The 26,500-nt window shown below is 39.6% G+C and overlaps 1 protein-coding gene across 3 annotated transcripts in view; it reads right to left on the bottom strand.

Moving 5' to 3' along the window:
• tanc2b (tetratricopeptide repeat, ankyrin repeat and coiled-coil containing 2b) overlaps window positions 1–26,500 on the bottom strand; it is a 236,905-nt gene that overhangs the window by 176,876 nt on the left and 33,529 nt on the right. For all 3 annotated transcript variants that reach the window (XM_061907641.1, XM_061907643.1, XM_061907644.1), the window contains exon 2: window positions 8,457–8,545. In XM_061907641.1, coding sequence (XP_061763625.1) covers window positions 8,457–8,523 — 67 coding nt within the window. In that variant the 5' untranslated portion in view covers window positions 8,524–8,545. The remainder of the gene's footprint in view (window positions 1–8,456; window positions 8,546–26,500) is intronic.

Here is a 26,500-nt window from a genome sequence, read left to right as displayed (position 1 = left end):
CAAGTATAGTCTTTCATCAGATCCAGTACTATACTGCCTCTAAAAAGTACTCCCCCATGTATACTCTTTCATCAGATCCAGTACTATACTGCCTCTAAAAAGTACTCCCCCCAAGTATAGTCTTTCATCAGATCTAGTACTATACTGCCTCTAAAGAGTACTCCCCCTTGTATACTCTTTCATCAGATCCAGTACTATACTGCCTCTAAAAAGTACTACCCCATGTATACTCTTTCATCAGATTCAGTACTATACTGCCTCTAAAAAGTACTCCCCCCAAGTATAGTCTTTCATCAGATCCAGTACTATACTGCCTCTAAAAAGTACTGCCCCCAAGTATAGTCTTTCATCAGATCCAGTACTATACTGCCTCTAAAAAGTACTCCCCCATGTATACTCTTTCATCAGATCCAGTACTATACTGCCTCTAAAAAGTACTCCCCCTTGTATACTCTGTCATCAGATCCAGTACTATACTGCCTCTAAAAAGTACTACCCCATGTATACTCTTTCATCAGATCCAGTACTATACTGCCTCTAAAAAGTACCACCCCTCATGTATACTCTTTCATCAGATCCAGTACTATACTGCCTCTAAAAAGTACCACCCTCATGCATACTCTTTCATCAGATCCAGTACTATACTGCCTCTAAAAAGTACTCCCCATCTATACTCTTTCATCAGATCCAGTACTATACTGCCTCTAAAAAGTACTCCCCCTTGTATACTCTTTCATCAGATCCAGTACTATACTGCCTCTAAAAAGTACTCCCCCTTGTATACTCTTTCATCAGATCCAGTACTATACTGCCTCTAAAAAGTACTACCCCATGTATACTCTTTCATCAGATTCAGTACTATACTGCCTCTAAAAAGTACTCCCCCCAAGTATAGTCTTTCATCAGATCCAGTACTATACTGCCTCTAAAAAGTACTCCCCCATGTATACTCTTTCATCAGATCCAGTACTATACTGCCTCTAAAAAGTACTCCCCCCAAGTATAGTCTTTCATCAGATCTAGTACTATACTGCCTCTAAAAAGTACTCCCCCTTGTATACTCTTTCATCAGATCCAGTACTATACTGCCTCTAAAAAGTACTACCCCATGTATACTCTTTCATCAGATCCAGTACTATACTGCCTCTAAAAAGTACTCCCCCATGTATACTCTTTCATCAGATCCAGTACTATACTGCCTCTAAAAAGTACTCCCCCTTGTATACTCTTTCATCAGATCCAGTACTATACTGCCTCTAAAAAGTACTCCCCCTTGTATACTCTTTCATCAGATTCAGTACTATACTGCCTCTAAAAGTACTTCCCCCAAGTATAGTCTTTCATCAGATCCAGTACTATACTGCCTCTAAAAAGTACTCCCCCATGTATACTCTTTCATCAGATCCAGTACTATACTGCCTCTAAAAAGTACTCCCCCCAAGTATAGTCTTTCATCAGATCCAGTACTATACTGCCTCTAAAAAGTACTCCCCCATGTATACTCTTTCATCAGATCCAGTACTATACTGCCTCTAAAAAGTACTCCCCCTTGTATACTCTTTCATCAGATCCAGTACTATACTGCCTCTAAAAGTACTCCCCCTTGTATACTCTTTCATCAGATCCAGTACTATACTGCCTCTAAAAAGTACTCCCCCATGTATACTCTTTCATCAGATCCAGTACTATACTGCCTCTAAAAAGTACTCCCCCTTGTATACTCTTTCATCAGATCCAGTACTATACTGCCTCTAAAAAGTACTCCCCCTTGTATACTCTTTCATCAGATTCAGTACTATACTGCCTCTAAAAAGTACTACCCCATGTATACTCTTTCATCAGATTCAGTACTATACTGCCTCTAAAAAGTACTCCCCCCAAGTATACTCTTTCATCAGATCCAGTACTATACTGCCTCTAAAAAGTACTCCCCCATGTATACTCTTTCATCAGATCCAGTACTATACTGCCTCTAAAAAGTACTCCTCCCATTTATACTCTTTCATCAGATCCAGTACTATACTGCCTCTAAAAAGTACTCCCCCTTGTATACTCTTTCATCAGATCCAGTACTATACTGCCTCTAAAAAGTACTACCCCATGTATACTCTTTCATCAGATTCAGTACTATACTGCCTCTAAAAAGTACTCCCCCCAAGTATAGTCTTTCATCAGATCCAGTACTATACTGCCTCTAAAAAGTACTCCCCCATGTATACTCTTTCATCAGATCCAGTACTATACTGCCTCTAAAAAGTACTCCCTCCAAGTATAGTCTTTCATCAGATCCAGTACTATACTGCCTCTAAAAAGTACTCCCCCCAAGTATACTCTTTCATCAGATCCAGTACTGTACTGCCTCTAAAAAGTACTCCCCCCAAGTATACTCTTTCATCAGATCCAGTACTATACTGCCTCTAAAAAGTACTCCCCCCAAGTATACTCTTTCATCAGATCCAGTACTATACTGCCTCTAAAAAGTACCACCCCTCATGTATACTCTTTCATCAGATCCAGTACTATACTGCCTCTAAAAAGTACTCCCCCTTGTATACTCTTTCATCAGATCCAGTACTATACTGCCTCTAAAAAGTACTCCCCCTTGTATACTCTTTCATCAGATCCAGTACTATACTGCCTCTAAAAAGTACTACCCCATGTATACTCTTTCATCAGATTCAGTACTATACTGCCTCTAAAAAGTACTCCCCCCAAGTATAGTCTTTCATCAGATCCAGTACTATACTGCCTCTAAAAAGTACTCCCCCATGTATACTCTTTCATCAGATCCAGTACTATACTGCCTCTAAAAAGTACTCCCCCTTGTATACTCTTTCATCAGATCCAGTACTATACTGCCTCTAAAAAGTACTCCCCCTTGTATACTCTTTCATCAGATTCAGTACTATACTGCCTCTAAAAAGTACTACCCCATGTATACTCTTTCATCAGATTCAGTACTATACTGCCTCTAAAAAGTACTCCCCCCAAGTATACTCTTTCATCAGATCCAGTACTATACTGCCTCTAAAAAGTACTCCCCCATGTATACTCTTTCATCAGATCCAGTACTATACTGCCTCTAAAAAGTACTCCTCCCATTTATACTCTTTCATCAGATCCAGTACTATACTGCCTCTAAAAAGTACTCCCCCTTGTATACTCTTTCATCAGATCCAGTACTATACTGCCTCTAAAAAGTACTACCCCATGTATACTCTTTCATCAGATTCAGTACTATACTGCCTCTAAAAAGTACTCCCCCCAAGTATAGTCTTTCATCAGATCCAGTACTATACTGCCTCTAAAAAGTACTCCCCATGTATACTCTTTCATCAGATCCAGTACTATACTGCCTCTAAAAAGTACTCCCTCCAAGTATAGTCTTTCATCAGATCCAGTACTATACTGCCTCTAAAAAGTACTCCCCCCAAGTATACTCTTTCATCAGATCCAGTACTGTACTGCCTCTAAAAAGTACTCCCCCCAAGTATACTCTTTCATCAGATCCAGTACTATACTGCCTCTAAAAAGTACTCCCCCCAAGTATACTCTTTCATCAGATCCAGTACTATACTGCCTCTAAAAAGTACCACCCCTCATGTATACTCTTTCATCAGATCCAGTACTATACTGCCTCTAAAAAGTACTCCCCCTTGTATACTCTTTCATCAGATCCAGTACTATACTGCCTCTAAAAAGTACTCCCCCTTGTATACTCTTTCATCAGATCCAGTACTATACTGCCTCTAAAAAGTACTCCCCCTTGTATACTCTTTCATCAGATCCAGTACTATAGAGAAGAGGTTTTAAATCAATTAGCGCCCCTGCGGCAATTCAATGAAATACGGTATTTTTTTCCACTGCCACACCTTAAATTGGAGTCCTTGATGTCATTAGATGCCAACATATGGAAAATAGACGATAACAACTTGATGATCTCTAATTAGCGTCGTCCTCCGCCGTGCTAAATGAGCCATCAATTAGCGTGCTGTGGGGGGAGGGGGGAGCCCCCCCCCCCCCCCCCCCCACCTCCCCGTGTCTGATTGAAGTGAGTCAGTGGGTCACGCTCTCGTAAAATCTACTTCTTTTCCTCTTCCTGCCATCCAAACGCCATTCCTGCTCCTGACTAATTAGTCTCATCACGACTGGCCCACCTCTGCCACCCTTCTCCCTCTCAGCGCACGACACAGGCCCTAATTGGCAGCGCCATGGCGCCCACGCACACGTGCCACTCGCCCGACCTCCTCTCACTTTTCCGTCTGTCAGTCCTCAATAATTGTACCGCCTGTATCGATCCGTACATCGATGCTGTTGATACCAAAGGTCGTACAGAGCGGCACTACAGATTAGAATCAAAGAATCACTCCATTCAATATTCCGACACAGTGTGACTGTTCAAACTGTGCCTAACGTGGGGCTGTACGGTACACCGATGCTAGTATAGTACCACTATACTAATAAATCATAGTCGGTACTAATAAGTACCGGTACCAACCCCTGTTGTCATGTCATGACATTGCTAGTTTTAGGAGCAGAGGAGCATGTTTGGCAGTGCACACACACTGAGTACCTACAAGCAGACAGAAAAGGGAGAATGGACGCATTTTGGTGTAAAAAGTCAAGATAAAAGGTGAAGTTATGACATTTAAACACCCTCAGGAAGAGCTGCTTTAACACCTGGCTAACATCCCTCCACAGTGTTTTAGCTACTTTTAAATCACTAAATAAATAAATAAATGGGTTGTACTTGTATAGCGCTTTTCTACCTTCAAGGTACTCAAAGCGCTTTGACACTACTTCCACATTTACCCATTCACACACTGATGGAGGGAGCTGCCATGCAAGGCGCCAACCAGCACCCATCAGGAGCAAGGGTGAAGTGTCTTGCTCAGGACACAACGCACGTGACGAGTATGGTAGTAGGTGGGAATTGAACCAGGGACGCTCAGGTTGCGCACGGCCACTCTCCCACTGCGTCACTAGTCCTCGTCTCCATGGCGACAAATAAAGTAAGTTACTTACAAGTACCATTATCACTGGAGGACGAGGAATCGCTAAACATGCTTCACTACACACCGTAGGAGGATACAATAGCTCACAAACAGTTTACACCTGACATCCACTGTAATGATACCAAGTACAAGAGAGTATCTAGTCGATACTAGTATGATTACATCGATACCTTTTAGTATCACCAAATCTTTCTTTTTCCTTTTTTAAAAATATATATCATGTTTATAAACTCAGGAAATACGTCCCGAGTGGATACTACAATGATTACATCGATATTTTTTTTTTTATTATCAGAAATTTTTTTTTTTTTTTTTTTTTTTTTTTTATAAAGTCAGTAAATACGTCCCTGGACACATGAGGACTTTGAATATGACCAATGTATGATCCTGTAACTACTTGGTATCGGATCCATACCTAAATGTGTGTTATCATCCACAACTAATGTCAAGTATCAAAGAAGAGAAGAATAAGTGATTATTACATTTGAACAGAAGTGTAGATGGAAAACAACGTGACACCTACCCTTTACATCACTATTTCTTAACCATATTATTATTGCTTTATTAGGTATTATATTTTATTGTATGATCCTGTAACTACTTGGTATCGGATCCATACCTAAATGTGTGGTATCAACCACAACTAATGTCAGGTATCAAAGAAGAGAAGAATAAGTGATTATTACATTTGAACAGAAGTGTAGATGGAAAAGAGCGTGACACCTACCCTTTACATCACTATTTCTTAACCATATTATTATTGGTTTATTAGGTATTATATTTTATCATATGATCCTGTGACTATTTGGTATCGGATCCATACCTAAATGTGTGGTATCATCCACAACTAATGTCAAGTATCAAAGAAGAGAAGAATAAGTGATTATTATATTTTAACAGAAGTGTAGATAAAAACAGGGTGACACCTACCCTTTACATCAGTATTTCTTAACCATATTATTATTGCTTTATTAGGTATTATATTTTATTGTATGATCCTGTAACTACTTGGTATCGACATGATCCATACCTAAATGTGTGGTATCATCCAACCCTATTGTCAAGTATCAAAGAAGAGAAGAATAAGTGATTATTACATTTGAACAGAAGTGTAGATAGAACATGTTAAAACAGGAAGTAAGCAGATATTAACAGTAAATGAACAAGTGGATTAATAGTGCATTTTTTACAGTTTGTCCCTCATAAAGTGTATAAAATAAAAGGTGTATAAATGACACAATATGTTACTAATTAGGAGTCTTTGTTTGTTTACTTACTACTAAAAGACAAGTTGTCTAGTATGTTCAACATTTTATTTGAGGACTAAATGACAGTAATAAACTTATGTTTCATCTACACTAACATTGTTTGTTACAATAAAGACAATAATGACATTGTTTGTGGTGCCCTTTATTTAAAAAAGTATCTAAATACTTTTTGGTACCGCTACCAAAAAATATTGGTATGGAGACAATCCTACCGTAATGTTAAAGTGTCCATAAATATGAAATATACTTGTTAAATAAATCGTTTTTAACGATTACTAAAGTCTACTATGCTACTGTATCCAAACAGGGGGTACTTGAGCAAACTATTTCTCCACCAATTGGATAAATTCCAACACCAACCATTCAGAACATTCAACTCTTAACAAATTCCATCTTTTGCCGAAAATTCCCATTGAAAAGAATGGGACATTTTTCCCAACTTCCACAATCCTCACATTTTTCACCTGAGTTCCAACTTCAAATGATTCAAACTTGTTCAAAATCGTGTGATCTCGACAATCAAACAAAAAAAAAAATCCTGGATATCCAAGAATTTCCAGTTTTCAGGGACATTTTCCAAGCTACTCCAAGCATTCCAAGGTCCACACATTCCACTCGTCCAACTAACACTTTCCCAAGTCCTAAACCAAATTGCAATGTTCCTGGAAATTCAAACTGTTCAACATTCCAAACATCCTACATTCTTTCAGCATTTCCACTTCAGCACTGCAACATTTCCTTCAGGACTTGCCTCATCTAGTAACATTTACAGTTAATACATGTGATGATATCATCTGATCGCTCTTATGGATGATCAGTATAGGCATAAAACCCTGACCAGACGACACTAAGACCATGTCTACGCTAAGCCGGATAACCCCTTAAACCAATAATTATTTAGCCTAAGCCCCGTTTCAGCCACACTAAACCAGCGTTTTACACGGGTAAGTGCGACATTTATTTTCTTAAATCTCTAGCTCTTAGCCAACCTTTTCTTTGAACTGTTTTTAATTAAAGGCCATGGCTGTTTATGACCCCCTTACCTTAGAAACCAATGTTTGTAAGTTTTACAGTGCAACTAAAACAATTCATAAATCGTCCCGTGCGCGACGTCTGCAGGAGTGTTTCCGTGCATATTTGTACGCACTGTAGAGTGACCTTCTGTCTTCTAGCCGTCCGTAGCGTTTCTACCTGCTTGGTTTCTTCATTGGTCACTCCAAGCAACGTTTGTAAGTTTTACAATACAACTAAAACAATTTGCAAATCGTCCCGTGCGCGGCGTCTGCAGGAGTGTTTCCGTGCATATTTGTACGCACTGTAGAGTGACCTTCTGTCTTTTAGCCGTCCGTAGCGTTTCTACTTGCTTGGCTTCCTCATTCGTCACTCCAAGCAACGTTTTTAAGTTTTACAATACAACTAAAACAATTCGCAAATCGTCCCGTGCGCGACGTCTGCAGGAGTGTTTCCGTGCATATTTGTACGCGCTGTAGAGTGACCTTCTGTCTTCGAGCCGTCCGTAGCGTTGCTACCTGCTTGGCTACCTCATTGGTCACTCCAAGCAATGTTTGTAAGTTTTACAATACAACTAAAACAATTCATAAATCGTCCCGTGCGTGATTATTTGTAAGTATTGTCGTAATGAAATGACGCTAGCGTCATTAGCATGAGCTCATATGCTAACGGGTTTACGGGTGTCTGTGTTAGTATTATTAACTTGCGACGGCGTTATTTTGGTATCATTTCACAAATTCCTCAGCTAGTGGGTCCATGACAGTGACTTCTGTTTTGCTTAATCGGCCGTTTTACTGCCGTTTGGAAACAATTAATGTATGTAAATAAACATGTACAGAATATGTCTGTGTAAATAAGTCATTTCACAAGGTATATATATATATATATATATATCTGTGACTTATAGTCCAATGCGACTTATATGCGGACACATATTTTTTCTTCTAGAATGTAGTGGGTGTGGCTTATATAAGGCTCTATAGTGCAGGAAATAGGGTGCTTTTTTGATCATGTTCAATGCTAATGTGATAATAATAATTGTGCATATAATAACTGTGATATCAAACCTTCATATTGTTCCATCATTTTTGATACTTGAGAGATAATGTCGGTGAAAAGCCACTTCCTGTTCCAAAATGGCGATACGGGGAGGTAAACTCACCGCTGCCGCGACTCTTGCGGTTGGCCTTGCCGCCCGTCAGCAGCATCTTCAAGCTGTTCCTGAACATGGCGGCGCCGGACGGGTCGGAACTGCGGAGGGACAAAAGAAGAGAAAGGACTTGAGTGTGCGTTCTGTACACCAGTGTTTTTCAACCACTGTGCCGCGACGCAGCAGATTGTCTGATTTTACCTATTTGGTTTAGAGATATTTTCTGCAAAGCAGTAGTTGTAGTCTGCAAATGATGTGTTGTTGCTGTCTGGAGCTCGGCTGAGAGACCGTGTAATACTCTGCCATATCAGCAGGTGGCAGCAGGTAGCTAATTGCGACTGCCATATTGACTACGCTCTTTCTGGGAATTTTTTTGCTGACTTTTCGTTTCGACCAGAGTCTCCGTAAAAATTCCAAGCAAATGCGCTGTCAGTTAAGGAAATAAACACAGGCCTGGCTACAACAATAACAAAATCGCATCATTTTTTGAAGACCTAACGAAGCCCTTTGGAAGGTTTTGTGCCATTTAGAATAAAAAAGACAAAAAAAGCGATTTGTTTAATGATGTATATTATTTATTATTCTATTCTTATACGTAGTTGTATTGTTATTATTATTTTATAATTAGTTGTATTATACCCCGCCTTACGCCCGATTGTAGCTGAGATAGGCGCCAGCGCCCCCCGCGACCCCAAAAGGGAATAAGCGGTAGAAAATGGATGGATGGATGTATTATTATTTATTATTAATACATTTATTTATTGTATTATTTATTATTTTAATCCTATAATTAGTTCTTATTTATTATAAAATGTTTATAATTATGTAAATTATTGTTATTTTATTCTCTAATTATTTTTTTGATTTCATATTTTATCTTTATAATTTGTTTTATTATTTTTATTATTATTACTGTTATATTTATTTTGATCATATTATTTTATTCTTATAATTAGTTTTATTAATAATTATTATTATACATTTTTATTAGTTGTAATAGTATGTATTATTATTATTATTGCTGTTATATTTATTGTTATTTTTGTTATTCATTCTTCTATTTAGTTTTATTAGAATTATTTTATAATTAGTTGTATTATTATGTATTATTACTATTATATTTATTCATTCTCTGATTATTTAATTCTTAGTTATTATTTTATTTTCAAAATTTGTTTTATTATTATTTATTAATTTCATATGTATTCATATGATTATTTATTATTGTATTCTATAATTATTAGTGTCATGTATTATTTATCTATTTTTTTATTATTATTACAGTTATATTTATTTTTATTATAATTATTCATTATTGTATTCTTATAATTATTTTTATTATTATTTTATTTGTATAATTAGCTATAATACTACTTATCATCATGATTGCAGTTATATTTATTTGTATTATTGTTATTTATTATTTGATTCTAATAATTAGTGTTAATATTGTTTGTAAACACATTAATTATGCTTTTTCTGGGATTTTTTTGCCTACTTTCAGTTTGGCCCTGTAAGAATGCCAAGCACATGCGGCATGGTCAATTATGTCAGAGATGAAAGTGGTGCACGCTTCATGCTGTGAGCGCCACAATGCATTGTGGGGGAAAGCGAGCAATAAGCTGCAAGTGCATGAGTCAAAAGTTAGCTGGGAGCTAAGACGCTGCGAAGCCATCAAAGGAGGTGCTAGTAATAAGAATAATGAGAGCATGATGCTAAGAAGGACGTGTGCGACTGCATCAGGAGACGAGCGAGTGAGTTGCTGACAGGAAGTGAACCTTCTTGACGTGCTAGATGGCGAGAGAGAGAGAGAGAGAGAGCGAGGGAGCGCACGCCTCAATCATTCTGACCCCGTCGGTGTTCCGGCCGAGCGTAGGGAAGCCAAGAAGCAGCGTGATGGCCAGCAGACGTGTGCAAGCGGAAGCAAACCAGCTCAGGCGCTTCCAGCTCAGCTCGGCTCAAAATGCACTTTGAGGGGCCTCACATGCACATATATACACATATACATATATACATGTACATATATGCACATACATATACATATACACACACTATATATATATATATACATATACATATACATATACACATACACATACACACATATACACACTATATATATATATATATATATATATATACATATACATACACCCATACACATATACATATATACATATACACACATATACATATACACATACACACATGCATATACATATACATATATACATATGCATATACATATACATATACATATACATACACACACACACTAAGAAATGTTCTACTGTACTAGTACTGCATCCATGAATTTGATGGAGAATCATCTGTGGGCTCGTTGACCCCAAAATAATCCCCAATGGGGCCAAAGAAAGTTTCAAGTGCGAGAACTTAGATAAAGAAGGTGAGACACCCAGAGCTATTTTGCACTAGCAGGTTATCAGGGTTCAACTGACTCCTGGCCTTGCCCCCTGCAGCGACCCGGAACCATTTTTGGGCCCTTTTATTGGCATTTTATTGGCTTTTTATTGGCATTTTATTGGCTTTTTTTGCAATTTATTGGGATTTAATTGAAATTTTTGTGACATTTATTGGTATTTTATAGGATTTTTATTGGCTTTCAATTGGCATTGTATTGGCTTTTTATTGGCATTTTATTGACATTTATTGTTATTTTATAGGATTTGTATTGGCTTTTTATTGGTATTTTATTGGCTTTTTAATGGCGTTTTATTGGCATTTTATTGACTTTTGATTGGCTATTCATAGGATTTTTATTGGCTTTTTGTTGGCATTTTATTGGCTTTTTATTGGTATTTTATTGGCTTTTTAATGGCATTTTTTGGCATTTTATTGACTTTTGATTGGCTATTTATTGGTATTTTATTGGCTCTTTATTGACTTTGTATAGGCTTTTTATTGGTATTTTATTGGCATTTTTGGCTTTTTATTGACGTTTTTTGGCGTTTTATTGGCTTTTTATTGGTATTTTATTGGCTTTTTAATGGCATTTTATTGGCATTTTATTGACTTGATTGGCTATTCATCAGTATTTTATTGGTATTTTATTGGCTTTTTGATGGCATTTTATTGGCTTTTTATACGTATTTTATTGGCTTTTTAATGGCATTTTATTGGCATTTTATTGACTTTTGATTGGCTATTCATAGGATTTTCATTGGCTTTTCATTGGCATTTTATTGGCTTTTTATTTGTATTTTATTGGCTTTTTAATGGCATTTTTTTGCATTTTATTGACTTTTGATTGGCTATTTATTGGTATTTTATTGGCTCTTTATTGACTTTGTATACGCTTTTTATTGGTATTTTATTGGCATTTTTGGCTTTTTATTGGCTTTTTATTGACGTTTTTTGGCTTTTTAATGGCATTTTATTGACTTTTGATTGGCTATTCATCAGTATTTTATTGGCATTTTATTGGTATTTTATTGGCTTTTTGATGGCCTTTTATTGGCCTTTTATTGGCATCTCATTGACTTTTGATAGGCTATTTATTAGTATCTTATCGGCATTTTATTGGCTTTCTGCAAGGAGAAAAGAGTAAGAGAGCACAGGCCATGGCCAGGATCTGTCTGGGAAAAGTAAGTCTTGAATCCGGATCAGCCCCAAAATTTAATTATTCTTCATTATCCCATTTCCTGAAAAACAGGGGAAATAACTTTGGAGCGATCTAAAACGGAACGAAAAGAACATAATACAAATTTCAATGAAATTTTATGTTAAAAAAATTGTTTGGACACCTTTATTTCATTGCTTTAATAATTATTGTTATTGTGATTGCTTAATTCACCCTGGGAAGGGACTTCATCCTTTTGGCCCAAACAAGGCACGTAAAACGATATCAACATATGTTGTGATCGCACAACAGACAGCCAATCAGGTGACAGCATCCACTATCAAGTTTGGTTGAGACTTTGCATGGACTGAAAGAGGAAGTCAACATGAAGAAATTGTGGTAAAAAGTACATTTTAGGGATTTTTTTCAAAGGGACCGTAGTCAGACCGATGTGGTCTATAAATGATGCAAGACAAGAGCGCTAATACCACACCACCTTAGTCGTGCTCACCCTTTAGAGCACAGCTGTAACTTCCTGCCACCAAACCTGCAGAAAAAATACTTCTTTTCAGGTTCGTACATTTTTACACTATTTTCTTACACTTTATGAAGCATTTCTTACATATTCCTTATTTTTAAAGGATTCTTGTTGTGTTCAATGTGATTTTTACTATTTTCTTGACATTGTTTGAGTGTTTTCCATGTTTGTGTTGACATTTCCTTTCTGCCTTGATAGCTACAAAATTTCAATAATTATCGATATTGATCAATATAATAGTAAAATTCAAATAATTACTGCATAACAAGATTCCTTTTTCCATAATTAAATAAAAATAAGAGGGCAAATTCATGTTACACAGACGCTATTTCCTGTCTGTAAACCTGCAGAAAATAGTTCTTCTCAGGTTTCTACATTTTCACACTATTTTCTTACATTTTATGAAGCATTTCTTACACATTCCTTCATTTTAAGAGATTATAGTTAAGTGTTCAATGTGATTTTACTATTTTGTTGACATTGTTTGTGTTGACATTTCCTTTCTGCCTTGATAGCTGAGGGATTATAATCAAGATTATGTCACATTTGAAATAAAATATACTTTTTTCCTGCTCCTTATTTTCCATCCATCCATCCATCCATCATCTTCCGCTTATCCAAGGTCGGGTCGCGGGGGCAGCAGCCTAAGCAGGGAAGCCCAGACTTCCCTATCTCCAGCCACTTCGTCTAGCTCTTCCCGGGGGATCCCGAGGCGTTCCCAGGCCAGCCGGGAGACATAGTCTTTCCAACGTGTCCTGGGTCTTCCCCGTGGCCTCCTACCAGCTGGACGTGCCCTAAACACCTCCCTAGGGAGGCGTTCGGGTGGCATCCTGACCAGATGCCCGAACCACCTCATCTGGCTCCTCTCGATGTGGAGGAGCAGCGGCTTTACGTTGAGCTCCTCCCGGATGGCAGAGCTTCTCACCCTATCTCTAAGGGAGAGACCCGCCACCCGGCGGAGGAAACTCATTTCGGCCGCTTGTACCCGTGATCTTATCCTTTCGGTCATGACCCAAAGCTCATGACCATAGGTGAGGATGGGAACGTAGATCGACCGGTAAATTGAGAGCTTTGCCTTCCGGCTCAGCTCCTTCTTCACCACAACGGATCGATACAACGTCCGCATTACTGAAGACGCCGCACCGATCCGCCTGTCGATCTCACGATCCACTCTTCCCCCACTCGTGAACAAGACTCCTAGGTACTTGAACTCCTCCACTTGGGGCAGGGTCTCTTCCCCAACCCGGAGATGGCACTCCACCCTTTTCCGGGCGAGAACCATGGACTCGGACTTGGAGGTGCTGATTCTCATTCCGGTCGCTTCACACTCGGCTGCGAACCGATCCAGTGAGAGCTGAAGATCCCGGCCAGATGAAGCCATCAGGACTACATCATCTGCAAAAAGCAGAGACCTAATCCCGTGGCCACCAAACCGGAACCCCTCAACGCCTTGACTGCGCCTAGAAATTCTGTCCATAAAAGTTATGAACAGAATCGGTGACAAAGGACAGCCTTGGCGGAGTCCAACCTTCACTGGAAACGTGTCCGACTTACTGCCAGCAATGCGGACCAAGCTCTGGCACTGATCATACAGGGAGCGGACTGCCACAATAAGACAGTCCGATACCCCATACTCTCTGAGCACTCCCCACAGGACTTCCCGAGGGACACGGTCGAATGCCTTCTCCAAGTCCACAAAGCACATGTAGACTGGTTGGGCAAACTCCCATGCACCCTCAAGAACCCTGCCGAGAGTATAGAGCTGGTCCACAGTTCCACGACCAGGACGAAAACCACACTGTTCCTCCTGAATCCGAGGTTCGACTATCCGGCGAAGCCTCCTCTCCAGTACACCTGAATAAACCTTACCGGGAAGGCTGAGGAGTGTGATCCCACGATAGTTGGAACACACCCTCCGGTCCCCCTTCTTAAAGAGAGGGACCACCACCCCGGTCTGCCAATCCAGAGGTACCGCCCCCGATGTCCACGCGATGCTGCAGAGTCTTGTCAACCAAGACAGCCCCACAGCATCCAGAGCCTTAAGGAACTCCGGGCGGATCTCATCCACCCCCGGGGCCTTGCCGCCGAGGAGCTTTTTAACTACCTCAGCGACCTCAGCCCCAGAAATAGGAGAGTCCACTACAGATTCCCCAGGCACCGCTTCCTCAAAGAAAGACGTGTTGGTGGGATTGAGGAGGTCTTAGAAGTATTCCCTCCACCGATCCACAACATCCGCAGTCGAAGTCAGCAGAACACCATCCGCACCGTACACGGTGTTGATAGTGCACTGCTTCCCCTTCCTGAGGCGCCGTATGGTGGTCCAGAATCGCTTCGAAGCCGTCCGGAAGTCGTTTTCCATGGCTTCCCCGAACTCTTCCCATGTCCGAGTTTTTGCCTCCGCGACCGCTAAAGCTGCACACCGCTTGGCCCGTCGGTACCCTTATTTTCCATAGGTCATAAAAACTAGCTGTAATAATCGATATAAAACACTTACATCGTGATTCAGTTGTCACTTCTTATATTTTGAGTATTTGAAACAGATTAATTGGGTTTAAATTATGGGAAAAATTGCTTAAATTTTCGCCCAATCTGGTTTTTGTGGGAACTTTTGTAAGGGATTATTAAGAAAAAGTGACTGTGATGCTTCAGTTCTACATTTGATAATTAAGACAACTTAAGTCCTGCTGAGATTGCAGCCTGCATTGGTTTTTTTTTCCAAAATAAAAGACATGCTCCGAGTGTATTTCCAATCAATAAAGCATCCTTTAATGGCAAAGGCCACATCAAAAATAGGATTTCTCTCCTGTTACCCTGCGGCCTTCACATGAAAGCTCATCTGAGAGAAAAGGAGCTCAGACGCAGGCCAAGAATTAGCCGGGGCTTCTTTTCCCGTGGGAATGCTTTCACCGCAACACCAGACAGGAAATTGTCTTTTGTTTTCGTTTTTTTTAAAGCAAAATCAGATTTTAGGGCGAACAAGTGAGGAAATAAAGATGTTTTCTGTCGGGTGACGGACATGTGATGATGTCATCCTCGCATCACTAAGTCTTGGTCTCAAGATGGCCGCACACAATCATTCTAAATTTAATACAAATATTTAATAATAACAAGGGTGCAAGTTCTCTGATGAACTACATTCCTCCATGGCGTAGTTAAAAGCTGTAATAAATGTTATGTGACTTAAACTGCTTTTGAATGCTACTTAAACACTTCATTAAGTCAAACATCATTTTCTCAAGTAAACAGATATAGATCATCCACATCAGCAATGTTATTTGTCTGAGTGGCTGCACAGATTTAAATAAAATTAAAGCTGCAAGCAGCGTTGGTCGGGTCCGCCTTTGGCTGCTGCCCCCGAGACCCACGGCCGGATAAGCGGTAGAAGACGCCTTGGAGCCACTATTTTGAGAATCTAATGCATTGTGAAAGTAATGCAGTTGTTGTATTGAAGTGAAAATATCAAACTTCCTGTTGATTTTTGCTAAAGTATGTTAATTATTAAAATGTAGGTCTAGGTGAGACCTACATAGTGTTTTTTGTTTCATGTCTCTCTGACATTCCTACCGGAAGTTACAAGCAGTTTTGTCTGTGTTTTCTTCCTAGGAGCAGTTTGTCTGTGTTGTATTCAAAAATAGCGCTAGAGCGCAATTTTGAGTCTTGAGGTTAGGTTTTTTCATCAGATCGCAATTTTTGCTAGACCTGATGTGTGTGTCAAGTTTGGTGAGTTTAGAAGCATTTTAAGGGGGTCAAATAACAGCTCAAAGAGGCAAAAATTGCATTTTTTAGGACACTTTGCACAGGAGTTCTTTGAAGGCGCGTAAAATCAAAACCTGAGAACTTATCAAAACTCTGTTCTATACTTTTAATCAAAAGGGTTCAATCTCTCTCCTGTGCGAGTTTGAAGCCAAAACAACAAACACACTCAGAGGAGATAATGTTTGAAGAAAGGTGACTGGTTTTTACAAAACTTTTGTTTTGAAGGGGGGATTGCAAACTTCCTGTTGATTTTTGTTGGGGGTTGTCAATCTATGAAATGTAGGTCTAAGCGAGACCTACATAGAGGTTTTTGTTTCATGTCTCTCCGACATTCTTACAGGAAGTTACAAGCAGTTTTGTCTGTGTTTTCTTCCTAGGAGCAGTTTTTTCAGTGTTTTATTCAAAAATAGCGCTAGAGCGCAATTTTGAGTTTTGGGGTTTGGTTTTTTCATTAGATCGCAATATTCGCCAGTCCTTATGTGTGCGCCAAGTTTGGTGACTTTTGAAGCATTTTAAAGGGGTCAAATTACAGCGCAAAGAGGCAAAAATTGCATTTTTTGCAAACATTTTATTTTGAAGGGGTTTTTGCCAACTTCCTGTAGATTTTTGCTGAAAGAAGTGAGTGTATGAAAATTGGGTCTAAGTCAGACCTACATAGGAGTTTTTGTTTCATGTCGCTATGACATCCCTAACAGAAGTTACATGCAGTTTTGTCTGTAATTTTTTCCTAGGGGGCGCTAGATTTTCATTTTGGGGGATTGGTTGCTTAATATGTTGGGAAGGTTTGCTATACCGACGTGTGTGTCAAATTTGGTGAGGTTTGAAGCATGTTAAGGGGGTCAAATTACAGCGCGTAGGTGCGGAATAATAATAAAACACAGCAGTTTCGATAGGGTCCTTGGCCCATGGCAAAGGACTCCACAGGAATCCTTTGAGTTTACACCAAAAAGTTCTATTTTGGTTTCATCTGACCACATGACATTCTCCCAATCCTCTGCTGTATCATCCATGTATCCATTTTGGTATAAACTCAACTGGTGGTGTTTGGAGAAAGAAGAATACTGAGTTGCATCCCAAGAACACCATACCTACTGTGAAGCATGGGGGTGGAAACATCATGCTTTGGGGCTGTTCTTCTGCTAAGGGGACAGGACGATTGATCCGTGTTAAGGAAAGAATGAATGGGGCCATGTATCGTGAGATTTGGAGCCAAAACCTCCTTCCATCAGTGAGAGCTCTGAATGCTTGACCAAATACTTATTTTCCACCATAATTTACAAATACATTATTTAAAATTCCTACAATGTGAATTCCTGGATTGTTTTTCCACATTCTGTCTCTCACAGTTGAAGTGTACCTATGATGAAAATTACAGACCTCTGTCATCATTTTAAGTGGGAGAACTTGCACAATCGCTGGCTGACTAAATACTTTATTGCCCCACTGTGTGTATATATATATATATATATATATATATATATATATATACATACATACATACATACATGGGTCTAGTCTGCTGACACATGAGAAGTCATGTCAGCCCACCATCTGTCACCAACAGCCCTACAAACACACATTTGGCCAAGGTGTCAGGTTCCTCTGTGAGGGGGGGCACTGACACATGTGTTGACACACACACACACACACACACACACACACACACACACACACACCTCAACAATGTGAAACACTCCCTTCACAAGAACATCTTGCTTTGTCTACATCAAAAGTGCAGGATGGAAATGAAAATGAAACACTTATGATTGACAGGTGGTCCTCATGTTACACCCCAGCTCTCATGAATGATCAATACTCAAACAATCAGAAACTGCTTGTGTACGCGGTGAAAGAACACATAATCACACGTCGCTACGAGGGTTGTACGGTATACAAACACTAGTATAGTCCCGGTACACTAATGAATCATATTCAGTACTATACCACCAATGAAAAGTACCGCTTTAATAATAGGTGTATAAATGACACAATATGTTACTAATTAGGAGTCTTTGTTTGTTTACTTACTACTAAAAGAGAAGTTGTCTAGTATGTTCAACATTTTATTTAAGGACTAAATTGCAATAATAAACATATGTTTTATGTACAGTAAGATTTTTTGTTAAAGTAAAGACAATAATGAAATTTTTTCGTGGTCCCCTTTATTTAGAAAAGTATCTGAATACATGATGGTACCTGGACCAAAATATTGCTATCAGGACGACCCAGGTTAGTTTTGCATTATATTTTGCAAAACAAAACACCAGATAATATTGTCCCTATAGCAAAACAACATAATAATACTGTGGAGGGAGGCGTGGCCAGCGCGCTTGCAGGAGAAAAGGACGCCGCCGCTGTCCACGATGCTGAGGACGAGCACCATCGGGTAGAAACGGGATAAAAACAAGCAAGTTTGGCTTTACGAATTTTACAATAAAAATAAAAGCAGTACCGATTTTCCATTTACAGTAATGAACTGGAAACACATCTACTGTAGATTGTATGAAAAAAAACGGGCAAGTTCAGTTTTACGAATTTTACGCTAAAAATAAAAGAAGCACCGATTGTCCATTTAAAATAATGCACTGTAAAAACGACTGTAGGTTTTACGATAAACCCTGGAAGTTTAGTTCTACAAATTTTACAGTAGTATAAATGTTCCATTTACATTAATCAATGCACTTTAAAAACATTGTAAATTTTAGCATGAAATGTGGCGAGTTGAGTTTTAGGAATTAAACACGGGGGACCCGGGAGAGAGAGAGAGAGAGAGAGAGTGAGAGAGAGAGAGAGAGAGAGAGAGAGAGAGAGAGAGAGAGAGAGAGAGAGAGAGAGAGAGAGAGAGAGAGAGAGTAAACCCCCAAATGAGTAACTCTTCCACTTGGCCCACCTTTGATTGACAGGGCGAGACGAGACCAAGAGGATGTAATTAGCACGTTATGTAATTAGCACGTTAGCCGACCAGCGACTAAACGTCTGTTTGGATTTGCAGTGTGGGTGTGGCCTCCAAGACGTGCGCCGCAGGGACCAGAGTATCAGGGACTGTAATCAAGTCCTAAATCGATGGGGACTTGGATGGAGACCAGAGTCCTCGGTTGGCTCGGAGTCTTTATGCCTCCAAAGGTTAGCGTGGTTGTAACAAGGTTAAAAAATGACCGGCTTGTAACCATGTGACCCTGAGGCACTTCCTGCTTTCACAAGGTCATTGTTTACTTTATTGGTCACGCTTCATTTACCTGCAGCACGTGTCCACATTTTAGTGTTTGACTTGAGGGATGCATTGCACTAAAAAGGTAAGCATGTATGTGTGGGTATACATATACCAACTTATATATATATATGTGTGTGTATATATATATATATGTGTATATATATGTATATAAACATATATATATATATATACACACATGTATGTGTGTGTGTGTATATATATATATATATATATATATATATACACATATGTATGTGTGTGTGTATATATATATATATACACATGTATGTGTGTGTGTGTATATATATATATATATATATATATATATACACACATATGTACGTGTGTGTGTGTATATATATATATACATATATACACACACACACACCACACATGTATATATACATATGAACATATATACATGCATGTATATGTATATATATATATATATACACACAAACACACACGTATATATATACACACACATGTATACATGTGTTTTGTATATATACACACATATATACACACTTTTATGTGTATGTATATATATATACGTACTACACACACGTGTGTATATACACGCGTGTATATATATGTGAATATATATATACATATATATATATATATATATATATATATACACACATGTATATATGTATATATATACATGTATATATATACATATATGTATGTATACACGTGTGTATACATATATATATATATATATATATATACATATAAATATAAACATACATACATATATACATACATACTGTATATTTTACATACATACATATACATGTATATATACACACATATATATACAAACACACATGTAGTTTTTCCCTCGATTACCACCACCGCCATTTTGACATTCAACCAAGCTCGGGCGGGGAAAGGTCTGTTTAAAAAGTCCTTTCAAGCAAAATTTGGAAAATTGGCAGCACATCCCGCCGGCCCAACATTGTTCACTGTTGAAAAATGATGAAAACAAACATGATTTATTCAATCTATTGCAGCAGCGTGAGGATCCAGGCGAGACCCAGCAGTCCACCTTCAGCCATGACGGCTCTCAGAAGACAGGAAGATGAAGTCAGGCCACAACACAAACCACTACCACATCCTCTGTAGGCCCACATAAGGGCAAGGAAAACTCACACCCAGTGGGACGTCGGTGAATGATAAGCTTCTATATGTCAAGTGGTAGTTTTTCCCTCGATTACCACCACCGCCATTTTGACATTCAACCAAGCTTGGGCTGGGAAAGGTCTGTTTAAAAAGTCCTTTCAAGCAAAATTTGGAAAATTGGCAGCACATCCCGCCGGCCCAACATTGTTCACTGTTGAAAAATGATGAAAACAAACATGATTTATTCAATCTATTGCAGCAGCGTGAGGATCCAGGCGGGACCCAGCAGTCCACCTTCAGCCATGACGGCTCTCAGAAGACAGGAAGATGAATTCAGGCCACGGCGGACAAACAATCATTTAGCTCGTCAACATCTGCGAGCTGCCGACGCCCACACAAGCTTCCCCTGAGGGGCAAAACGTCTTCTTCAGATCTCCTCAGCCAACATGACAACACTCATCCTCCTCATCGTCATCCTCGAAGCAGCCTGAAGCCTCTGATTGGTCAGAGCGTGACAAACACAAACGCGTCCGATCGGCCTCTTAGTACCATTCTGCACGGGCCTGGGGTGAGTCCCGAGTCAGGCGCTTTTTGGCACCGACCGAATCGTGCATTGATTCACCTCAAATCCATTTTTCAAAGCCAACAAAACAATTGACTCAAAAACCGTCCCAACACAAGTTAAGCAAGGCGCCATTTTTTCAGAAATACACTAGCTCGATGCTAATATACATTAGTTTGGCTTTGCTATGGACAAGCTACTGATTAGCATTAGCAATTTCACATGGCGATATCAACACCTCCAACTAAGATGCACTTCAGAATCAAACAGCTGGCGCGTAACTAGTACCATACTTACAGTACTATCTTTTTTTAGGGCGCAACACACAGAAAAAAAGAAAGAACTGACCAACACACTACGGCCATCATTACGCCTCGGACTTGCCACTGCAATCGCAACTTGATCTCATACTTGCAAATCAGACCACAAAACAAGATACAACAGGGAATTGTTTTGCACTGCAGTCTGCTGAAAATGATGGAAAGCCCCAACCCTACAGAGCAAACGTCCCTGTGGTCAAAGTTGGAATTGCCACACAGCACATTTTTAGCTACTCAACACTCTACTGCTAGGATCGTGCACCCTCCAATTCGTCACGTTTCATGTGTCAGGTAAACCGTGACAAATGGGGCCATAAAACAGCAGTTATCCAAATCAATTGCAATAAGAAATGAGATACTATTTAGAAGAAAAATTCATTTTAAGTAACACACAAAAAATACAAAAAACTGGTATCATTGAGTACCAGAATCTATTCCTAGGTACTGGGAATCGGTCCTGTATCGGTTTGAATGTCAACGGTACCCATCCTTAATTACCAAAAGGCCGGAACAATGATTATTTGGAGAATGTAATAAATAAATGAGGAATTACGACATCATACCGATAAATCAGATTACCGTGTTTCCTTGAATTGGGAATATAGTATGCACCTGACTTGAATTACTGCTGGATCAAACTCGCTTCGCAAAATAATTAGAATTGAATTGTTTGGTGCTTCAAAATTCAAAGGTTTATTAAAAATATTGATTTTGAATCGAGTCCATTCTGAATGGAATCGTTACCCCCAAGTATCGAATTGTGTGGTGTCCAAAGATTCAAAGCCTTATTAAAAAAATACAGATTTTGTATCGATAATCGTTTTGAATCGACAATCGCTTTTAAAACAAACCGTTACCTCCAAGAACCGAATCGAATCGTTTGGTGCCTAAGGACTCAAAGCTTTGTTAAAAAATATTGAGTTTGAATCGAGAATCGATTCTGAATTGAATCGTTACCCCCAAGAATAGAATAGAATCGAATTGTTTGGCACCCCAAGATTCAAAGGCTTATTAAAAATATTGCTTTTGATTCGAGAATAATTTTGAATCGAGAATCAATTCTGAATGGAATCGTTTCCCCCAAAAATCTAATTGTGTGGTGCCCAAAGATTCACAGCCTTACTTAAAAATATTGATTTTAAACTGTGTGTAAAGTGGGGACCGGTAAGCACACGTGTGTGTAAATTGGAGAACGGTAAGCACACGTGTGTGTAAAGTGGGTACCGGTAAGCACACGTGTGTGTAAAGTGGGTACTGGTAAGCACACGTGTGTGTAAAGTGGGTACCGGTAAGCACACGTGTGAGTAAAAGTGCGGACCGGTAAGCACGCGTGTGTGTAAAGTGGGAGCCGGTACGCACAAGTGTGTGCAAAGTGGGGACCGGTAAGCACAAGTGTGTGCAAAGTGGGGACCGGTAAGCACGCGTGTGTGTAAAGTGGGAGCCGGTACGCACAAGTGTGTGCAAAGTGGGGACCGGTAAGCAAAAGTGTGTGCAAAGTGGGGACCGGTAAGCCCACGTGGGTAAAGTGGGGACCGGTAAGCACACGTGTGTGTAAAGTGGGGACCGGTAAGCACAAGTGTGTGCAAAGTGGGGACCGGTAAGCCCACGTGGGTGTAAAGTGGGGACCGGTAAGCACACGTGTGTGTAAATTGGGGACCGGTAAGCACACATGTGTGTAAAGTGGGGACCGGTAAGCACGAGTGTGTGTAAAGTGGGGACCGGTAAGCACACACGTGTGTAAAGTGGGGACCGGTAAGCACACGTGTGTGTAAAGTGGGGACCGGTAAGCACAAGTGTGTGTAAAGTGGGGACATGTCCACCCTCAGCTACAGCAAATGGTCAGGAAGACATGACCACAACAAATATGTGACTGATCCCACAAAAGACAGGTGAGGGTTGACACTTGCACCCTGCTGGTGGAAACGTGACTTGACTGAACCCGAGGAACCCAAGACCGAAGGAGGTCATTAAAGGCATCTTTTGCCCGAGCCAGGTAGAAACTCAAATGACTGACACGCACAGTGGAAAAGCCGGGAGGAGACATGGCCGCCGTGTTTATGCGTCCGCACGCACAGGCCTGTCAATCAAAGTGACGGACGGACACCGCGGGCCAAGAGGTCGCTCGTTAAGACTTGTCCAGGGTGCGGGTGAATCCCAGTCCTGCTGCTGAGACGTGACACAGACCACGGGCAGCATCGCTGTTCTTTCTAACCACACAGCACACCTGTGGCTAGCGCCGCCTTCAAAGTACCCAAATAACACCATGAAGATTATTTTTGTTGCTGACTTGGCAAAGTCACATTTGTCTCTTTTCGCTCCAGAAAGCTGCTTTGGCTTTTGTCATTTTGGTGGATTTAGGGATTTTATTTAATTTAATTTATTTGGTGCTTTGCCACACTCGTTCTTTCATCACCTTGACTTTTGCAAAGTCAGCAAAAAAAAACTCTTCACGCTTGGAGGTCAGTACTCAGGACAAGAATTTAAAAAAGGAAAAATATTTTGTTTTTGTATCATTTCTGTGAGTAAAGAACATATTTGTGAAGTAAGTGTGTGATTTTGTTTTTGTGACACAACAGAACATAATAGAGTTCTACAGTATACCAGTACTAGAATAATATCACAGTACTCATGGATCATATTCGGTACTATACTCTGTTTGAAAAAGTACCAGTTCCCCATATATTTTTTTTAACGGGCATGACGTGGTGACAAGGCTGGTTTTACTAGCAGAGGAGCATGTTCGGCAGCGCGCACACACTGAGTACTTACAAGCAGACACAGTGTGTACACAGAAAAAAGACAATGGACACATTTTGCAGTAAAACGTCCATCAGCAGTCTGCAGTGTTTTAGCTACTTCTAAATCAGTAATTATGGCCTCCATGGCGACAAAATAAGTAAGCTTCTTACAAGTACCATTATCACTGGAGGACAAGGAATAGCCAAACATGCTTCACTACACACCGTAGGAGGATACAAACAATAGCTCACCGAGGTCACAATGTAAACACATGCAATGGGTGGATCTACACCTGACATCCACTGTAATGATACCAAGTACAAGAGCGTATCTAGTCGATACTACTACGATTATATCAATATTTTTTATCCTCAAAAAATGCTTCCTTTTTTTTTTTTTTTAAATTCATATTATGTTTATAAAGTCAGTAAATATGTCCCTGGACACGAGGACTTTGAATATGACCAATGTATGATCCTGTAACTACTTGATATCGGACTGATACCTAAATATGTGGTATCATCCACAACTAATATCAAGTATCAAAGAAGAGAAGAATAAGTGATTATTACATTTTAACAGAAGTGTAGATAGAAAACAGCGTGACACCTACCCTTTACATCAGTATTTCTGCACTATATTATTATTGGTTTATTAGGTATTATATTTTATTGTATGATCCTGTAACTACTTGGTATCGGATCGAGGCCTAAATGTGTGGTATCATCCACAACTAATGTCAAGTATCAAAGAAGAGAAGAATAAGTGATTATTACATTTGAACAGAAGTGTAGAGAGAACATGTTAAAACAGAAAATAAGTAGATATTAACAGTAAATGAACAAGTGGATGAAAAATATTTTTTTTACAGTTTGTCCCTCATAATGTGTATAAAATAATAGGTGTATAAATGACACAATATGTTACTGCAGACTAATTAGGAGTCTTTGTTTGTTTACTTACTACTAAAAGACAAGTTGACTATTTTATTTAAGGACTAAATGACAATAATAAACATATGTTTCATCTACACTAACATTGTTTGTTACAATAAAGACATTAATAAAAAAAAATGTGTAGTCCCCTTTATTTAGAAAAGTATCGAAATACATTTTGGTACCGGTACCAAAATACTGGTATGGAGATAACCCTTGAACGTAATGAAAACATTTTCAAACCTGGAGACATTTATTTAGTTTCTGCTATATTTGCCAAATATACTTCTGGCGGAGGGATGCTCAAAGTGGGGCTCCCGGGCCAAATTTGGCCTGCCTTTTCATTTGAGTTATTTCGCTGTAACTTATCTGTCTTTGTCAGGTTCAAACCCTGATGACATCTATTGATCAGACAAAAAGCAAGGAATCATGCAGAGACATGGTTCAATTTAGCTCATGAGGAGAACACATGGCGCTGCACACTTAGTCACAGTCTCGCCCTACGCTCTACGGTTCAGCTCCCGCAGCCCTATATTTATTCAGGAGTTCCGTAGTCAACATCATTGAGGCCGCTTCTAAAAGGAGTGGTCACATATATTATGCAACGCAGGTCCAGTACGCGCAATACGTGACGGAATGTGCTGGGCCTTGTGATTTCCTTGTTTCTGCTTCATCTGCGCGCTGTCATCTTATCGTCATTGAGGTCCTTGAAGTCCTCGGCTGTTAGCGGGCTAAAACAAGGATAACATCTGCGGCTGAGGCCACTCCTCGGACAAGGGGTAGTGGGTAGAGCATGGCGGCATGGCGTAGTGGGTAGAGCGGCCGTGCCAGAAACCTGAGGGTTGCAGGTTCGCTTCCCACCTATTGACATCAAAATCGCTGCCGTTGTGTCCTTGGGCAGGACACTTCACCCTTTGCCCCCGGTGCCGCTCACACTGGTGAATAAATGATGAATGAAAGATTGGTGGTGGTCGGAGGGGCCGTAGGCGCAAACTGGCAGCCACGCTTCCGTCAGTCTACCCCAGGGCAGCTGTGGCTACTGATGTAGCTTACCACCACCAGGTGTGAATGAATGATGGGTTCCCACTTCTCTGTGAGCGCTTTGAGTATATAACAATAGAAAAGCGCAATATAAATCTAATCCATTATTATTATTATTATTATTATTATAATAAGTTTTGTCCTTGCACAGATAGAACAAATGCAGCTTGACCACAATAGCTATATCTATAGCAAATGACTTTAAGCATACTAAAGTTGTGTGATAATATATATATATATATATAT

This window comes from Nerophis ophidion, linkage group LG08 (genome assembly GCF_033978795.1).
Source record: "Nerophis ophidion isolate RoL-2023_Sa linkage group LG08, RoL_Noph_v1.0, whole genome shotgun sequence".
NCBI lineage: Eukaryota > Metazoa > Chordata > Actinopteri > Syngnathiformes > Syngnathidae > Nerophis > Nerophis ophidion.
Note: the sequence above shows the minus strand (reverse complement) of the source record. Positions and strands in the feature narration are given on the sequence as shown.